General features: G+C 40.8%; 1 protein-coding gene across 1 annotated transcript in view; it reads left to right on the top strand.

Moving 5' to 3' along the window:
* Positions 1-12,468, top strand: part of CTTNBP2 (cortactin binding protein 2) — a 182,239-nt gene extending 169,771 nt beyond the window's left edge. Inside the window, 5 exon segments of the mRNA XM_059711639.1 lie at positions 1,400-1,463; positions 4,746-4,878; positions 6,202-6,303; positions 11,478-11,687; positions 11,689-12,468. Coding sequence (XP_059567622.1) covers positions 1,400-1,463; positions 4,746-4,878; positions 6,202-6,303; positions 11,478-11,687; positions 11,689-11,721 — 542 coding nt within the window. The 3' untranslated portion in view covers positions 11,722-12,468.
* Positions 12,469-13,236: the final 768 nt, after the last annotated feature.

The following is a 13,236-nucleotide window of genomic DNA, read 5'->3' as shown; positions in this document are numbered from 1 at the left end:
TGATACAGGGTTGATTTGGGGTGGGGTTTTTTACATCGTTTTTTTAAAAAAAATCAAAATCGGAACCACTCTACATTCCATGCAGATCACCATGGAAGATCCTAAAGTTATTAGAGACGCCTCTTTCTTTCCTGACCTCAAACAGAAAAGTACGATGTCATGCCATAGGCTAATGGACTGCAGGGCCCACATCTGGGCACTTTTGGTCATTAGAGAAAGGCACTAGTCAATACTTTCTGACAATGACAAAAGTATGAGTAAAGAAACTAGTACAGCCCTAACCAACCGGTTTGGTTCGGTGGATAGAGCGTCGGACTGAAGGGTCCCAGGTTCGATTCTGGTCAAGGGCATGTACCTTGGTTGTGGGCATATCCCCAGTGTAGGGAGTGTGCAAGAGGCAGCTGATTGATGTTTCTCTCTCATCGATGTTTCTAACTATCCCTCTCCCTTCCTCTGTAAAAAATCAATAAAATATATTTTTTTAAAAAGAAACTAATACAGAGATTATGTCTGATTATTGGCTTTTAAGGATATATTCAATTTACTTTTCAAAATTATTCTTTAGAGCAGTGGTCGCCAACCTTTCAGACCTCACAGACCACCAGTGGCCTGCAGACCACCGGTTGGCGACCACTGCTTTAGAGATTATGTATACTAGCAATATTCATACAATTTTTAATTCAATCAGAAGCAACTATAAAGCTTACAAAATTTAGTGTATTATAAAAACAGACTTTTTTTTGGAGTCTGAAATAGTTTTTAACAGTATTTTCTCAAACTTTTTTTACCATAACCCACAGTAAGAAATTTGTTGTACATCATTACCATTATAGGCAAACCTATGCATTTGTGTGTATATATAACTGATACCATCGATATATTTACTGCAAGCAATGCAATCGGATATTTTCTATTTTATATCTTTTTGTACACTGTTCATATTCTCTTTGCTGTATAATGCATAGCAGTTAAAAGTTAAGTTTCTACAAGTACACTTCTCATGCCACACCCACTGTGATACATTATGGGGGCCCACACATCAGAAACCGCACTTGATCGGCCTGGTCAGTGCTGGAAGGTAAAGGTAGAGAGGGAAGGGCTTGACTAGTGAGAAGAAGGACCATTGATAAAAGCAAAATTCAGGAGCCTGAATTGAGCTTCAGGTGTTGTTAGTTGGACTTAATTCAGGGAACCTTCCCCCAGCGGCTGTGCAGGAAGCTACATCTGGAGACTCTGCCCTAAGGAAAACCCCTCAGGAGATGGATTCAGTTAAAAAACAGTTTAGAAGTGCAGCATAGTCGTGCTGCATAGACCATAGTCTGTTTCTTTCAAATACAGAGTTCAAGATGCACAGGGACAGGGATTCACGCCACTGGAATGATTACATTTTTCCTTGCAGGTATCAAAAGTACGGCGAGATCACAGCTGAACTGTAACAGGAGTGCTTCTCTGTCAAAACAAAAGTAAGTTCCCTTTCAGATTAACTCAGAGCAAACAATACACACTCTCGTTTTAGTTGTGCAACTATTATACTATTAATATAATTTTAAAGCAATTTGTTGAAAAGATTAGAAATATTATTAGCTTCATTTTTATCAAACTTTGACATAAGGATATGGTAAAATCCTGTATTTTTACATTTTAAACAGACTTTAGATGACTGATTCTATTTTTTTACAACTGTCTGCTGTCCCACCTTCCTCACCTGAATTTTTCCCCAAAGAGCAAACACTGAGTTTTATCCCAAAAAGAAAACCATTTCTAAATTAATAGTGTTTTATTCCCCCTGGAATTTATTTCTGTTTCTGAATAAAATGCATATGCTTGCTGTTCCTTCATTTACCCATTTTAGATAATATCTGTTGTTGCTATCATTGAAGATAAAAACTTGGGAGGTACATTGTTTTTTGAGACCAGACATGTCTTTTTTTTAACGATTTCACTCTTAGTTTATATTATCAGGACATATATGTTTGTGGGTTGGAAATAATTTTCATTTGGAATTTTAGGCCTATGGCTCCATTTTCCTCCAGTTTTCATTTGATTTCTAATGTTTTCATTGCTCCAATCCTCAGGAACCTATTGGACTTTTTAAAGTCTTTATTGTTGAAAGTATTACATGTCCCCCCCCAAAGTCAAATCTTCTCCTGTCATCTTATATTAGGAGCTCCTTCTCCCCCATCCCTTTCCCCCTGTCAGCTACCACGCTGCTGTTCTTGTTCAGGCGTTTCAGTTTTACATCCCACATATGATTGAAATCATATGGTTCTTAGCTTTTTCTAACTTACTCATTTCACTTAGCATAATGTTCTCCAGGTCCATCCATGTTGTTGCAAATGGCTCTATTTCATCCTTTCTTATGACTAATATTCCATTGTGTATATAGACCACATCTTCTTTATCCAGTCCTCTAGCATGGGACACTTTGGTTGTCTCCATATCTTGGCCACTGTGAATAATGCTGCAGTGAACATAGGGGTGCATATATTTTTGTGAATACATGATTTCAAGTTTTTCAGGTATATACCTAGGAAAGGATTGCTGGGTCGTATGGTAGCTCTATTCTTAATTTTTTGAGGAATCACCAGGCTGCTTTCCATAGTGGTTGTACCAGTCTACATTCCCACCAGCAGGGAATGAGGGTTCCCTTTATTCCACAACCTCTCCAACACTTGTTATTGCTTGTCTTATTGATAATGGCCACTCTAACAGGTGTGAGGTGGTATCTCATTGTAGTTTTTTTTAAAATATATTTTTATTGATTTCAGAGAGGAAAGGAGAGGGAGAGAGCGAGCTAGAAGCATCAATGATGAGAGAGAATTATTGATCAGCTGCCTCCTGCACGCCCCCTACTGGGGATCAAGCCCACAACCTGGGCATGTGCCCTGACGTGGAATCAAAACGTGACCTCCTGGTTCATAGGTTGATGCTCAACCACTGAGCCACGCCAGCTGGGCTTTCTAGTTGTAGTTTTGATTTGCATTTCCCTAATTGCCAGTGAGGTTGGACATCTCTTCATGTGTCTATTGGCTGTTTGTATGTCTCTTGGGAGGTCCTCTGCCTACTTTTGATTGGGTTGTTTGTTTGGTATTGAGTGTTATGAGTTCTTTTTATATTTTGGAGATTATACCTTTGTCTGAACCACTATTTACATATATCATCTCCCACTGATTTTTTTTAATGCCAGATTTACAGAAACATATTTGCTTCAGATGTTAAATGTTTACAGTGATAATATTATTTTCTTATTGCTCTTAGAGAATTGTTGATTATTTCAGCTTACAAATTTTGAGGTAAAGAATGATTTGGTTAATCATATACTAGAAATGTTGGGCAGTTTGCAAATAGCTCCTCATTGTAGCCCAATAAATGCTGTGCCCTATTATTATCAGAGAAATGCCTGGATGGCCTTTCTCTGTTGCTAGCAGAAATAGGACCCTTATCATCTCAAGAAAAAGAACTTTGAGACTCACACAGGAGGACGAGTGCTCTTTACTTGTGTAGATTTACATCTTTTCCAAAGTCCCATTTCCTTAATCTAGTCCTGGAAAATACTCAGCTGGGGATTCAGTGGAGCTAGAAGCACAGCCAGCGTCCAGGTTCCGTTCCATGGTGGAGCTGGGTCTGGTTTAGCAATAGGCTGGTTGCACATTAGTCCATTGTATGGCTCACATAGTCCGTGAGCCACGTGGGCGAGTGCAGGAGTGTGAGAGTCCCACAAGCCAGGAGTCAAGCACAAGCAAGGAAAAACTTACAAACCAACAGCAAGAGGGCAAACTCCTTTGTTTAGGGGATTAAATATCCTAAATCTTCTCGGGCCAATGACCTGTTGCCAGGTGTGACTAACAAGCAAGTACTTCCCTAAGTCACCCAGACTTTCCTGGGCGTGTGTTACACTGCAGCTTCCTGGCAAAGCTGCACAGGTGTCATGCCTATAAAATGTGGCCTTGCCTTGTTCCTTTCTGGTCATTTGTTACCAGTTAATTACAATGGTATAAAGACGCAACTATTATATTTCATGAGTTGTAATCTCTAGGCCAAAGTAGAATTGACTCTCTTATTTAACTTTGCTGAAAATGAATGGAAATACTTATGCCTTGGAAAAATAAGGTAACGGTTAAAATTTTGCAGGTAACTATTAGGACCCTGTCCCTGGTTTACAGAATTACAGACGCAAGGAGAGTGAAGAGAGAGGAGAGAGATAAAGGGGATGGCATCACATGCTTCTTTCTGTGAGGCCTGTTATATATATATAGTTTTCCCAGTAACTCCATAATGCAGCATAAGGAATCCATTGCAGAAGGGAACCCAGAAACTGAGGTGTTAATCGGTGGGGGGAGCAGAAAATGAATCTGACCCATGGCTACATTGCCAGTAAGTGGCAGAGCCAAGTTTGAAATCCTTATTTGTTCCATGATATCACACTGTCCTCTGCACCACAGTATATAGTTTCTTAGCTTTACCCAGCATTGGAGACAAAGAAGGAAAGGGAGGAGTAAGGAGACAGGAACGTTGTCAGTCAAGACTTCTTTGTGAATAAAATTTGCTCCTATTGAGAATTGTGTGGAGGAGGTATCAAAATCCTGTGAAAGAGGGTTGTTGCGTTAAATGACATTTAAAAGATTTTTTTAAACAATGTTTCTACCGCACATCAAATCTTAAGACAGGTATGGTGTCTAGATTTTCATATTAGGGGTTGGGTTGTGGCTCTCACTTTAAAAACTCTTTTCTGAACTTTGTGTTAGGTCTTTAGAGAATGACCTGTCTTTGAGGTTGAACTTGGATCAAAGACTCTGTCTGGATTCGGATGATGAAGCAGACCTTGTCAAGGAACTTCAGAGTATGTGCTCCAGCAAATCTGAGTCTGATATAAGCAAGGTAAGCAGCACAGACAGGGAGGGCGTTAAGTGACTCCATCCAGCAGTGGAGAAACTTCTTGGAGCTACATTATAATGCTCATTCCCTGAAAGAAGTCCCTTAGGGAACAGCGTGGTTAATGCTCCAGATCAGAGCAGCGCTTGCCTTGCTCTGAAAAGCCCTTTTTTTCCAAAATATTATTTATGCAGTAGGGATCTCTATTTAAGCACAGGTTGCTTTTCTAAACTCTGAAAAACCTGAAGCTAAAATTGCATGTGTTCATTGTAGCTCAAATCACACCAGCACCTTCGTGCAGCATTGGGTTAAGTCTATTCGTTTCCTCAGGCTTTTCCCTAACATTGGCAGCAAGTCATCTATCAGTAAGAGCATCACAGAAAGTGGAGCAACTGCAGCCACTTTCCTTACAAATAAGAAACATAATTGGCCTGTATCATGTCCATAGTCATAGTCTTTATGCTGTGAAAAGTGAGATCCAGGTATGGGTATGTATCAGTGACCCACAATCTGAAAGAAGGCATTAATAGCATGAAGTGCAGCCTGTTTCGGCATGCCGATATCTGCAGCAAATTGGACCAAAGTTCCTCGATAAATGCCTTTAAGTTGAGAGGGAGCATAACTTGTGCAGCTTCCACTGAAAGACTCAACTATAATATTTCATGAGTTGTAATCTCTAGGCCAAAGTAGCATTGACTCTCTTATTTACCTTTGCTGAAAATGAACTGAAATACTGATGCCCTGGAAAAATAAGGTAACGATTAGAATTTTGCAGTTTTTATATCCTTTCGGTTTTTTTTTTTTTGCCAAGTGATTTTATTTTTCTTTAGGGCTCATTTGGTCCTTTTTGTACTTTTTAAGTAGACACTCCTCCCTGAGGGCAGTGGTGCTCAACCTTGGCTGCACATTAGAATCACCTGGGAATCTTTTTAAAATCCTGATTTCTGGGCCTCATCCTCCAGAAATTCTGTTTCTTTGTTATGGGGTGAGGCCACAATATTAGTAACAAAGAAACAGAATTTTCGGAGGATGAGGCCCAGAAATAGGATTTTAAAAAGATTCCCAGGTGATTCTAATGTGCAGCCAAGGTTGAGAACCACTGCCTTAGGGAATGTTTCTCATGCATTTGCTGTTAACTCACATGAAGGCTTCAGGTCTGCCATGGGAACAGTACAGGACTTGAGGGTACGTTCTGCAGAGCTCCTGTCCGTGGATGAAAGAAGAGAAAGAGAACACTTCTGCTGCTGCTTTTCCATTGACTTTAAATTGTGCCTTGAGTGTTACAGTCTAACTGTGAAAACACGACTTGATTCGTAGTATATTTTCCAGATTGCAGATTCCAGGGATGATTTCAGGAGATTTGATAGTCCAGGAAACAACCCTACATTTTCACCAGCTGTTCATAATCTAAGAATGCCAGTGTCACAAAAGGTAAGTGTCCATTTGCCCCCAGAATCAGACAAACATGGATAGCTTCGGAATTGACTTCACAAACCTTCTTTCAATGTAAATCACAAAGTTATTTTTAAACCACAGCTATGAAGTGAGAAGTAGGATAGAGGTCAATATGTTAACTAGTTAAGCAAAGTTGTAAAGCTTACTGTTTAGATAATAACTTGAAAGAATGACCAGAAAAGCATTACTTTTAATCCTCACCTGAGAACATGCTTTTTTGTTTGTTTGTTTTGTTTTTTGTTAATCCTCACCCAAGGTTATTTTTCCATTCATTTTTATAGGGAGAGTGGAAGAGAGAGGGAAAGACAGAGAAAAACATCGAGGTGAGAGAAGCACATCAATTGTTTGCCTCCTGCACAAGCTTTGACCAGGGCCTGGGCCGGGGAGGAGCCTGCAACCCAGATACCATTGCCCTTGTAGGGTTGTTTCCTAGACTGTCAAGTCTCCTTAAATCATCTCTGGAATCTGCAGTCTGCCCTTGACCGAAATCAAACCTGGGACCCTTTGGTCTGCAGGCTGACACTCTACCCACTGAGCCAAACCAACTAGGGCGCATGCTTTTTTTATTACTGATTTCAGAGAGAGAGACTTTAACATCGATGCGAGAGTGAAACATTGATTGGCTGCCTCCCACACTTGCCCAGACTGGGGATCGAACCCCTGACCTTTTGGTATATGGGAGAACACTCCAACCAACTGAGCCACACTGGCCAGGGCAGCAGGACTTTTTTTTTTAAATAATATTTTATTGATTTTTTACAGAGAGGAAAGGAGAGGGATAGAGAGTTAGAAACATCGATGAGAGAGAAACATCCATCAGCTGCCTCATGCACACCCCCTACTGGTGATGCACGCAACCAAGATACATGCCCTTGACTGGAATCGAACCTGGGACCCTTCAGTCAGCAGGCACTCTATCCACTGAGCCAAACTGGTTAGGGCTGCAGCAGTACTTTTTGTTAACTTCTGTTTGAGACCTAAAATTATATTCCAAAATGTGGGGTGTCTTTTGAGAAGGTCTCCATTTGTTTTCATTGGTGTCTAGGTTGTTTCATTTTAAAATGTGTTGTTTTTATTTTCATTTGAGAACTTTTATGATTTACTGCATTTTGGAATTTTGAAGTTAATTACAGCAAAGGGCTGAGCGATTAATATAAAGATTTTTTATTTAAAAAATCTTTATTTTTAGCTTAGTTTCTTAACTTGCCTGAACATGCATCATGTTTCATTGAGAGACTTTCCTTTAGTCAGAATGTCACCTAGAAGAGCCAGGATTCCAGAAGACTTCATCATTTACCTCTCTAAATAAATTCCACAACTGGTTTAATAAATTCCAAGAGGTGGACCAGCATGGTACTCCTGGGTGAACAGAAACAATAAACTATTTCTCAGCCAGGAGCTATTTTGTGAGGGTGCTGGTCTTGCAGAGGCATTTAGTAATATGTGGTTTGCTCACCAAGCCATGTCAACTGTGGCTCACACCCTGTTCTCATCCACTCCCCTGTGGCTTCCAGAGGCCTGTGGGGGAGTGCAGAGAGCGGGACTATACAGTGAGGGTGGTGAGACTATTCCATTATGAATCCTTATCCGATCACCTGGCAGCCTGGGCCCCTGTTCTCTCACTGCTTCACTAGGCTTCGGTTCTGATGAGTTATATGTGAAACTGTGTGAGCTGTGTGCGTTGGGGGAAGAGGTGGGGGCCAGGAGGTAGTGGCAAGGCTGAGTCCCACATAAAAATGCATAACATGATGACCTGTAAAGACGAACATGCCCTTTCTGGCTCACCTCATCATCTGTCTGCTTTTTGCTTTGTCTTCAATCGGGAACCGTTTGGAAGCACAGCAAAAGCTTGACTTGGAGAGCGCGTAAGGGAGGATGACCTGGAGGCAGCCGGAGGCGCTGCTGAGAATTCTGGCTAGAAAATACTTGTTCGGGAGCTGGCCCTGAGCTTTGGCTGGGAGCACATGTCTTGGTGTACCAGGCCCACTCTTTAGGATTCCTTGTGCAATAGCCAGTGGAAGGGGCCATGAAGGTCTAGGAAGAGCAACAAGGAGTCACTGCTTCTCCACAGGCCGAGCCACTTTCTATCTAAAAATGTTGACTGGTAGTGACCGGCTTCCTTTGTTTCAATGTCGAATGGAGACTCAGTTTTGTACCGCTACCTCCCTGTCGCATGACCCTGTTCAGTTGCTACAATAAGGTACGATCCATCAAAAACAGCACTGCGAGTGGGTACGTTCTGGGCAGCTCGGGACAGCTTTGTTTTACTAGGAAAAGGGATATGTTTTGAAAAGTATCCTTTTATACTCTCGGGACTCATAAAAAAAAAAAAAGAACCTTGTGGTTGTTTAAATGTGATTTGGTGTGGGCCTTAGGGCAGCGACCCACAGACCACATTTGGAGGGACTTCCCCAATGGCTGGAAGATGTATTTCTAAGAACCTGTCAGCAGAGGGCAGAGTAGCACGCGGCACCCTTCTGACAGCTTGGCAGGCTCACTCCCTTTCTATCCTCAGCTGGCATTTCTTGGTTAGAGGCCCAGCTTCTTCTGTTATCAGGAAGCAATTCCCTTTAGAAGAGCTCTCTGGCTTGCTTGGAATCATTTCTACTGTGCGGCCACCATTATACACTGAAAGACATGAATGAGTAAACTACCCTCCTACTCATTTGCTGTAATATAACTCATTACTGCTCCAGCAAAGAGAGCACGGTGGGCTTTGTTAATTGCATGGCATGTTGGCCACCCTTCTAAATTTTTTTTTACATACAAACATTTAAATCATCAATAGAATGAACAGGTACTAACGAATATTTTCTTCTTATGAAAATGCAAATAAATCGCCCTAAAGCAAAAGTTCTTATCTTTGGCTACCTAAGGAAATCCATTTGCTATGCTTTTAATCCCCAGTTCCCGAAAGGTTCTGATGTAATTGATCTGAGGTACAACCTGGACCTCAGTTTTCTAAAGCTCCCTGGCGATCCTTACGTGCAGCCGGGGCTTGGTTAGACCCATGGCTCTAAAGCATAGCTCTGATCTGTTGTCCTTATTTCCCACCCCATTCCTTTGGGTCCTCCCAAATGCATCTTTAGAAAGGTTGCTGTACCTTCATGTAACTTATTTCTACCTGTAATTTACTATTCCCACACCTACACTTCTCCATGTCTATTTACCCTTCTACCCAGGGAACTCTTTCTCTCCTCTTCACCTGTCACAGCCCTCTACGTCCTTGAAGCACCATCTCCAAGGCCCTTTTCCCTACAGTACTTTCTGTTACTTCCTGCCCCCTACTCTCCCCTCTAGAAAGCAGAGATTATAGCAGCCTTTTCGCTTTCATCAGATGCTCAGTATTGAGTGAATGAATAGTTCTGAGTTAACAATATTTCGTTAAGGCTCTTTATGGATATTGCCTTCCTAGTGTGCACAATATTGACAGTAACTTTATATGTTTCACACAGAGAACTCGGGTTTTAGTGCAGGAAGCATTAAACACCATTAACTTTCCTAGCCCTGGGCTCTGGTACTTCTTAGCTTTGGGGAAAACACCTCGAACCCTGTGCTCGGCTGCCAGGGTGGTAGGAACATGGCTCTGGGTTCTGGTCTTACACTCTCAGCCTTGAATGGATTCATTAGCCTCACTGAGCCAGTGGTTCTCCATGCTCTCATCCCACCTCCTCCTGTTCTGTCCTCACACCTCCAAGGACTGAGGCAGACCCACATTCCTATGCTCAGCTTCAACACCCAAACCACGTTTCTAGTTGTTGTGGGTGCTTCTTGGTACTTCATTTCACGGGGGCATTTCCCGCCTCAGACCATAAAGATGCACTCCCACCCCTTACCTCTCCACCCCCTACCCCACTTCATGATGCGGATTAGGAGGCAGACAAGGATACCCTGTGTGCCTTCCCTCTGCCTGGGCCCTGGCACTACCTCTGTGGACTTCCAGAGGGAGGTCAAAGATTGTAACAAAATTATTTATAGTTACACCCGCCTCTCTTCCTCCTGGGTTCTGTATACCAATCGCTCTCCGTATTATAATGTGCCCTGTCTTCTGAATACTCTGTGTGCTGAATTTGCTGGTGTTTTAGACCAACTTACACATTGGGATGGGCCTTCGTAGGCCCACCACTAAGTCACATTTTACAGATTTCAGAAGGCACGCAGGAGAATCCAACTCCCAGCTCAGGCCCAATTGTTACTTTCCATTAAGTATTTTGCCTGTTAAATTCTAGTTTTGCATGTTAAATCTTTCAAAGATTACCTTGCTGTTTAGTTATGTTATTGCTTTTAAATTTAAAAAAGGGGAAAGTAATCAGTGTCAACTGCTTCAGAGGCTGTGGAGCGGCTCACTTCACATTTGCTGGTTGGCAGGACTTCACACACTAGAGGGGCAGACACCTTGAGTGAACCTTAGGAGCTGGAGGCCTGGTTCCAGCTTCATCACTCTGTGGCTGTGGGCAGGTAGTCTTACCTGTTCAGCTCTCCGTTCCCTCCTGGGCAAAGAGAGAGACGTGGACCATGGCTCATCCTCATGAGAGTTCTGAAACCAACACTGGGGAGACGAGAGCAAGCCTGGACGGTCTGGAGGCGCCAAGTCATAGGATTGCTGCGCAGAAGCGTCAATCACCATGTCCGCTCCATTAGGGCAAGGACATTTCTCTTTAGTGTTCGCTGCCTGAATGCCAAGCACCTAGTCTAGTGCTCATCTGCTGGTGAAATGCTCCAAAAATATTTGTTGATTATTGAGTAGTAATCCAGGTTTTAGTTTGCAGATCCGAAAGTGGAAAGCAGAAAAGTTAGGCAACTCCCTCAGAAAAGGGAGGTGATTTGTACAGCTGCCCTACCAATAGTCAGTCTCAGTTGATCATTTCTATGAAACTCCTGTTGGTGAGGAGATCCCAGGCTCTGACACTTGACTCACTGACTCCTGTATCTCGTTTGTGACAGCACAAAGGGCCTGATGAAAATCTGTGGGAAGTTAATCATGCAGCTTCTGTCCATTGCCATTGCCTTTTTTCATGAGAACATTGTGTAGGGAGAAGCTTCTACATGGGTCCTCAGAAAGAGAGAGAGGAGAACGTGCTCCGACTGGTAATGAAAGTTGGTAGCAGCGTCAAATGTGACAAATTTCTTTTGTTCCTTTTCTCTGACAGGTCAGTCCTCTCAGCAGCCATCAAACCACCGAATGCAGCAACAGTAAATCAAAGACTGAGTTGGGTGATTTAAGAGTTAAATCTTTCCTTCCTGTTCCTAGAAGTAAAGTTACACAGTGTTCCCAGAACACCAAAAGAAGCAGCAGCAGCAGTAATACAAGGCAAATAGAAATAAACAACAACTCAAAAAACAAGATTTGGAACTTACACACAAAATGAACACATAGAAAAATCTAACAACTAGGCCTGCCTACAATATTCTCACTCTTAACTTCTGTAAATTTCAAACAGAAACCAAGGACAACAAGATGTAAATACCTTCAAATGAATAAAATATTTTCACATAATATGAAGTATAAGTGCAGGACCACTATTCATTTTTTTGTAAAGAATGTATTTATAACCAATAATTTGTTGCTTTTTTTCATTTCTGTAAGATTGAACTTCAATATCAAGAAGTAATGCCAACTTTTCAAGTAGTTTTATAATAGAATTATTGTAATAGTTTTAATCAACATGTTCAGGGAGTATTAAAACAAAACTGTGTGTACTGTATACCTATATATGTATATCTAATATGTATATATTTAAGAAAGTCAAGGAATCATATTGCATCCTAAAAGTTACAAAATGTGTACAGTGTTGGCTTTGATAAAGTACCATTTTAAATGGAGATCATAATTTTATGTTCATTTGATGAGGAATGACTCAGAATGAGGCAATAACTAATCATTTCTAAACAATTACTTTCCATTAAAAGCCATATTAAGTATTTTGCCTGTTAAATTCTAGTTTTATGTTTCAAATCTTTTAATAGTTACATTGCTGATTGGTTTATCATGTATATTTATGCTTATGAGTTTGCATTATGACTGTAAAATACAAAATTATATAATGCAATAAAATGTTATTCTTTCTTATAAAAGTTTTGTACCTAAGTGGATATTAAAAAGATTACATAAGTGCTTCAATAAATTAATCCAAGAGTTAACTCCCTTTTCAATTTAATTCTGGTAGCATAACTGATATTTTTTAGAACTGTTTCTTCTAAAATTAATGAAATTACTCTTACTAATACAAATCAAAGTTAAGATGCTTTGACATCAAATAAAATATTGAACTAGAGCCTGGCCAGTGTGGCTCAGTAGTTGAGCATTGACCTATGAACCAGGAGGTCATGGTTCGATTCTGGTTAGGACACATGCCTGGGTTTCGTGCTCAATCCCCAGTGTGGAGCATACAGGAGGCAGCTGATCAATGAGTCTCTCTTACTATTGATGTTTCTATCTCTCTCTCCCTCCATTCCTCTCTCTCTAAAATCAATAAAAAGCATTTTTAATATTTTCAAAAATACTGAATTAGTGAAATAATTTTGCTGTAGTTTCTATCAATAGCTCATAGTAATTTGTCCCGGCAATAATAGATATTTGTGTTTCAACTTAGGGGCATTCATGAAATCTGTCCTACATGTTGGTATTTTACTAGCTGTTCACAAAAGGGCCCACCCGTTTTAGATAGTGGGTTTAAATAAAAATAAACATTTAAATCAAGCTCTAAAAATAAGGTGCTCACTGAACAAGCCACCTTCCTTTTTTTTTCTTAGGTATCCCCCAAAAAGTATGATTTTATACTAAGAATCATTTATTTGTCTTAAAAGTATTGAAAGCCCTTTCTTGGTCAGAATGATTTACACTGAAGTACACATATGTGCATTGGTACTATATTAAACTCTTAAGGAATGTCTGCAAGTATCTTTAAA

Source organism: Myotis daubentonii, chromosome 10, assembly GCF_963259705.1.
Source record: "Myotis daubentonii chromosome 10, mMyoDau2.1, whole genome shotgun sequence".
Classification (NCBI taxonomy): Eukaryota; Metazoa; Chordata; class Mammalia; order Chiroptera; family Vespertilionidae; genus Myotis; species Myotis daubentonii.
This window is presented reverse-complemented; position numbering and strand designations above follow the sequence as displayed.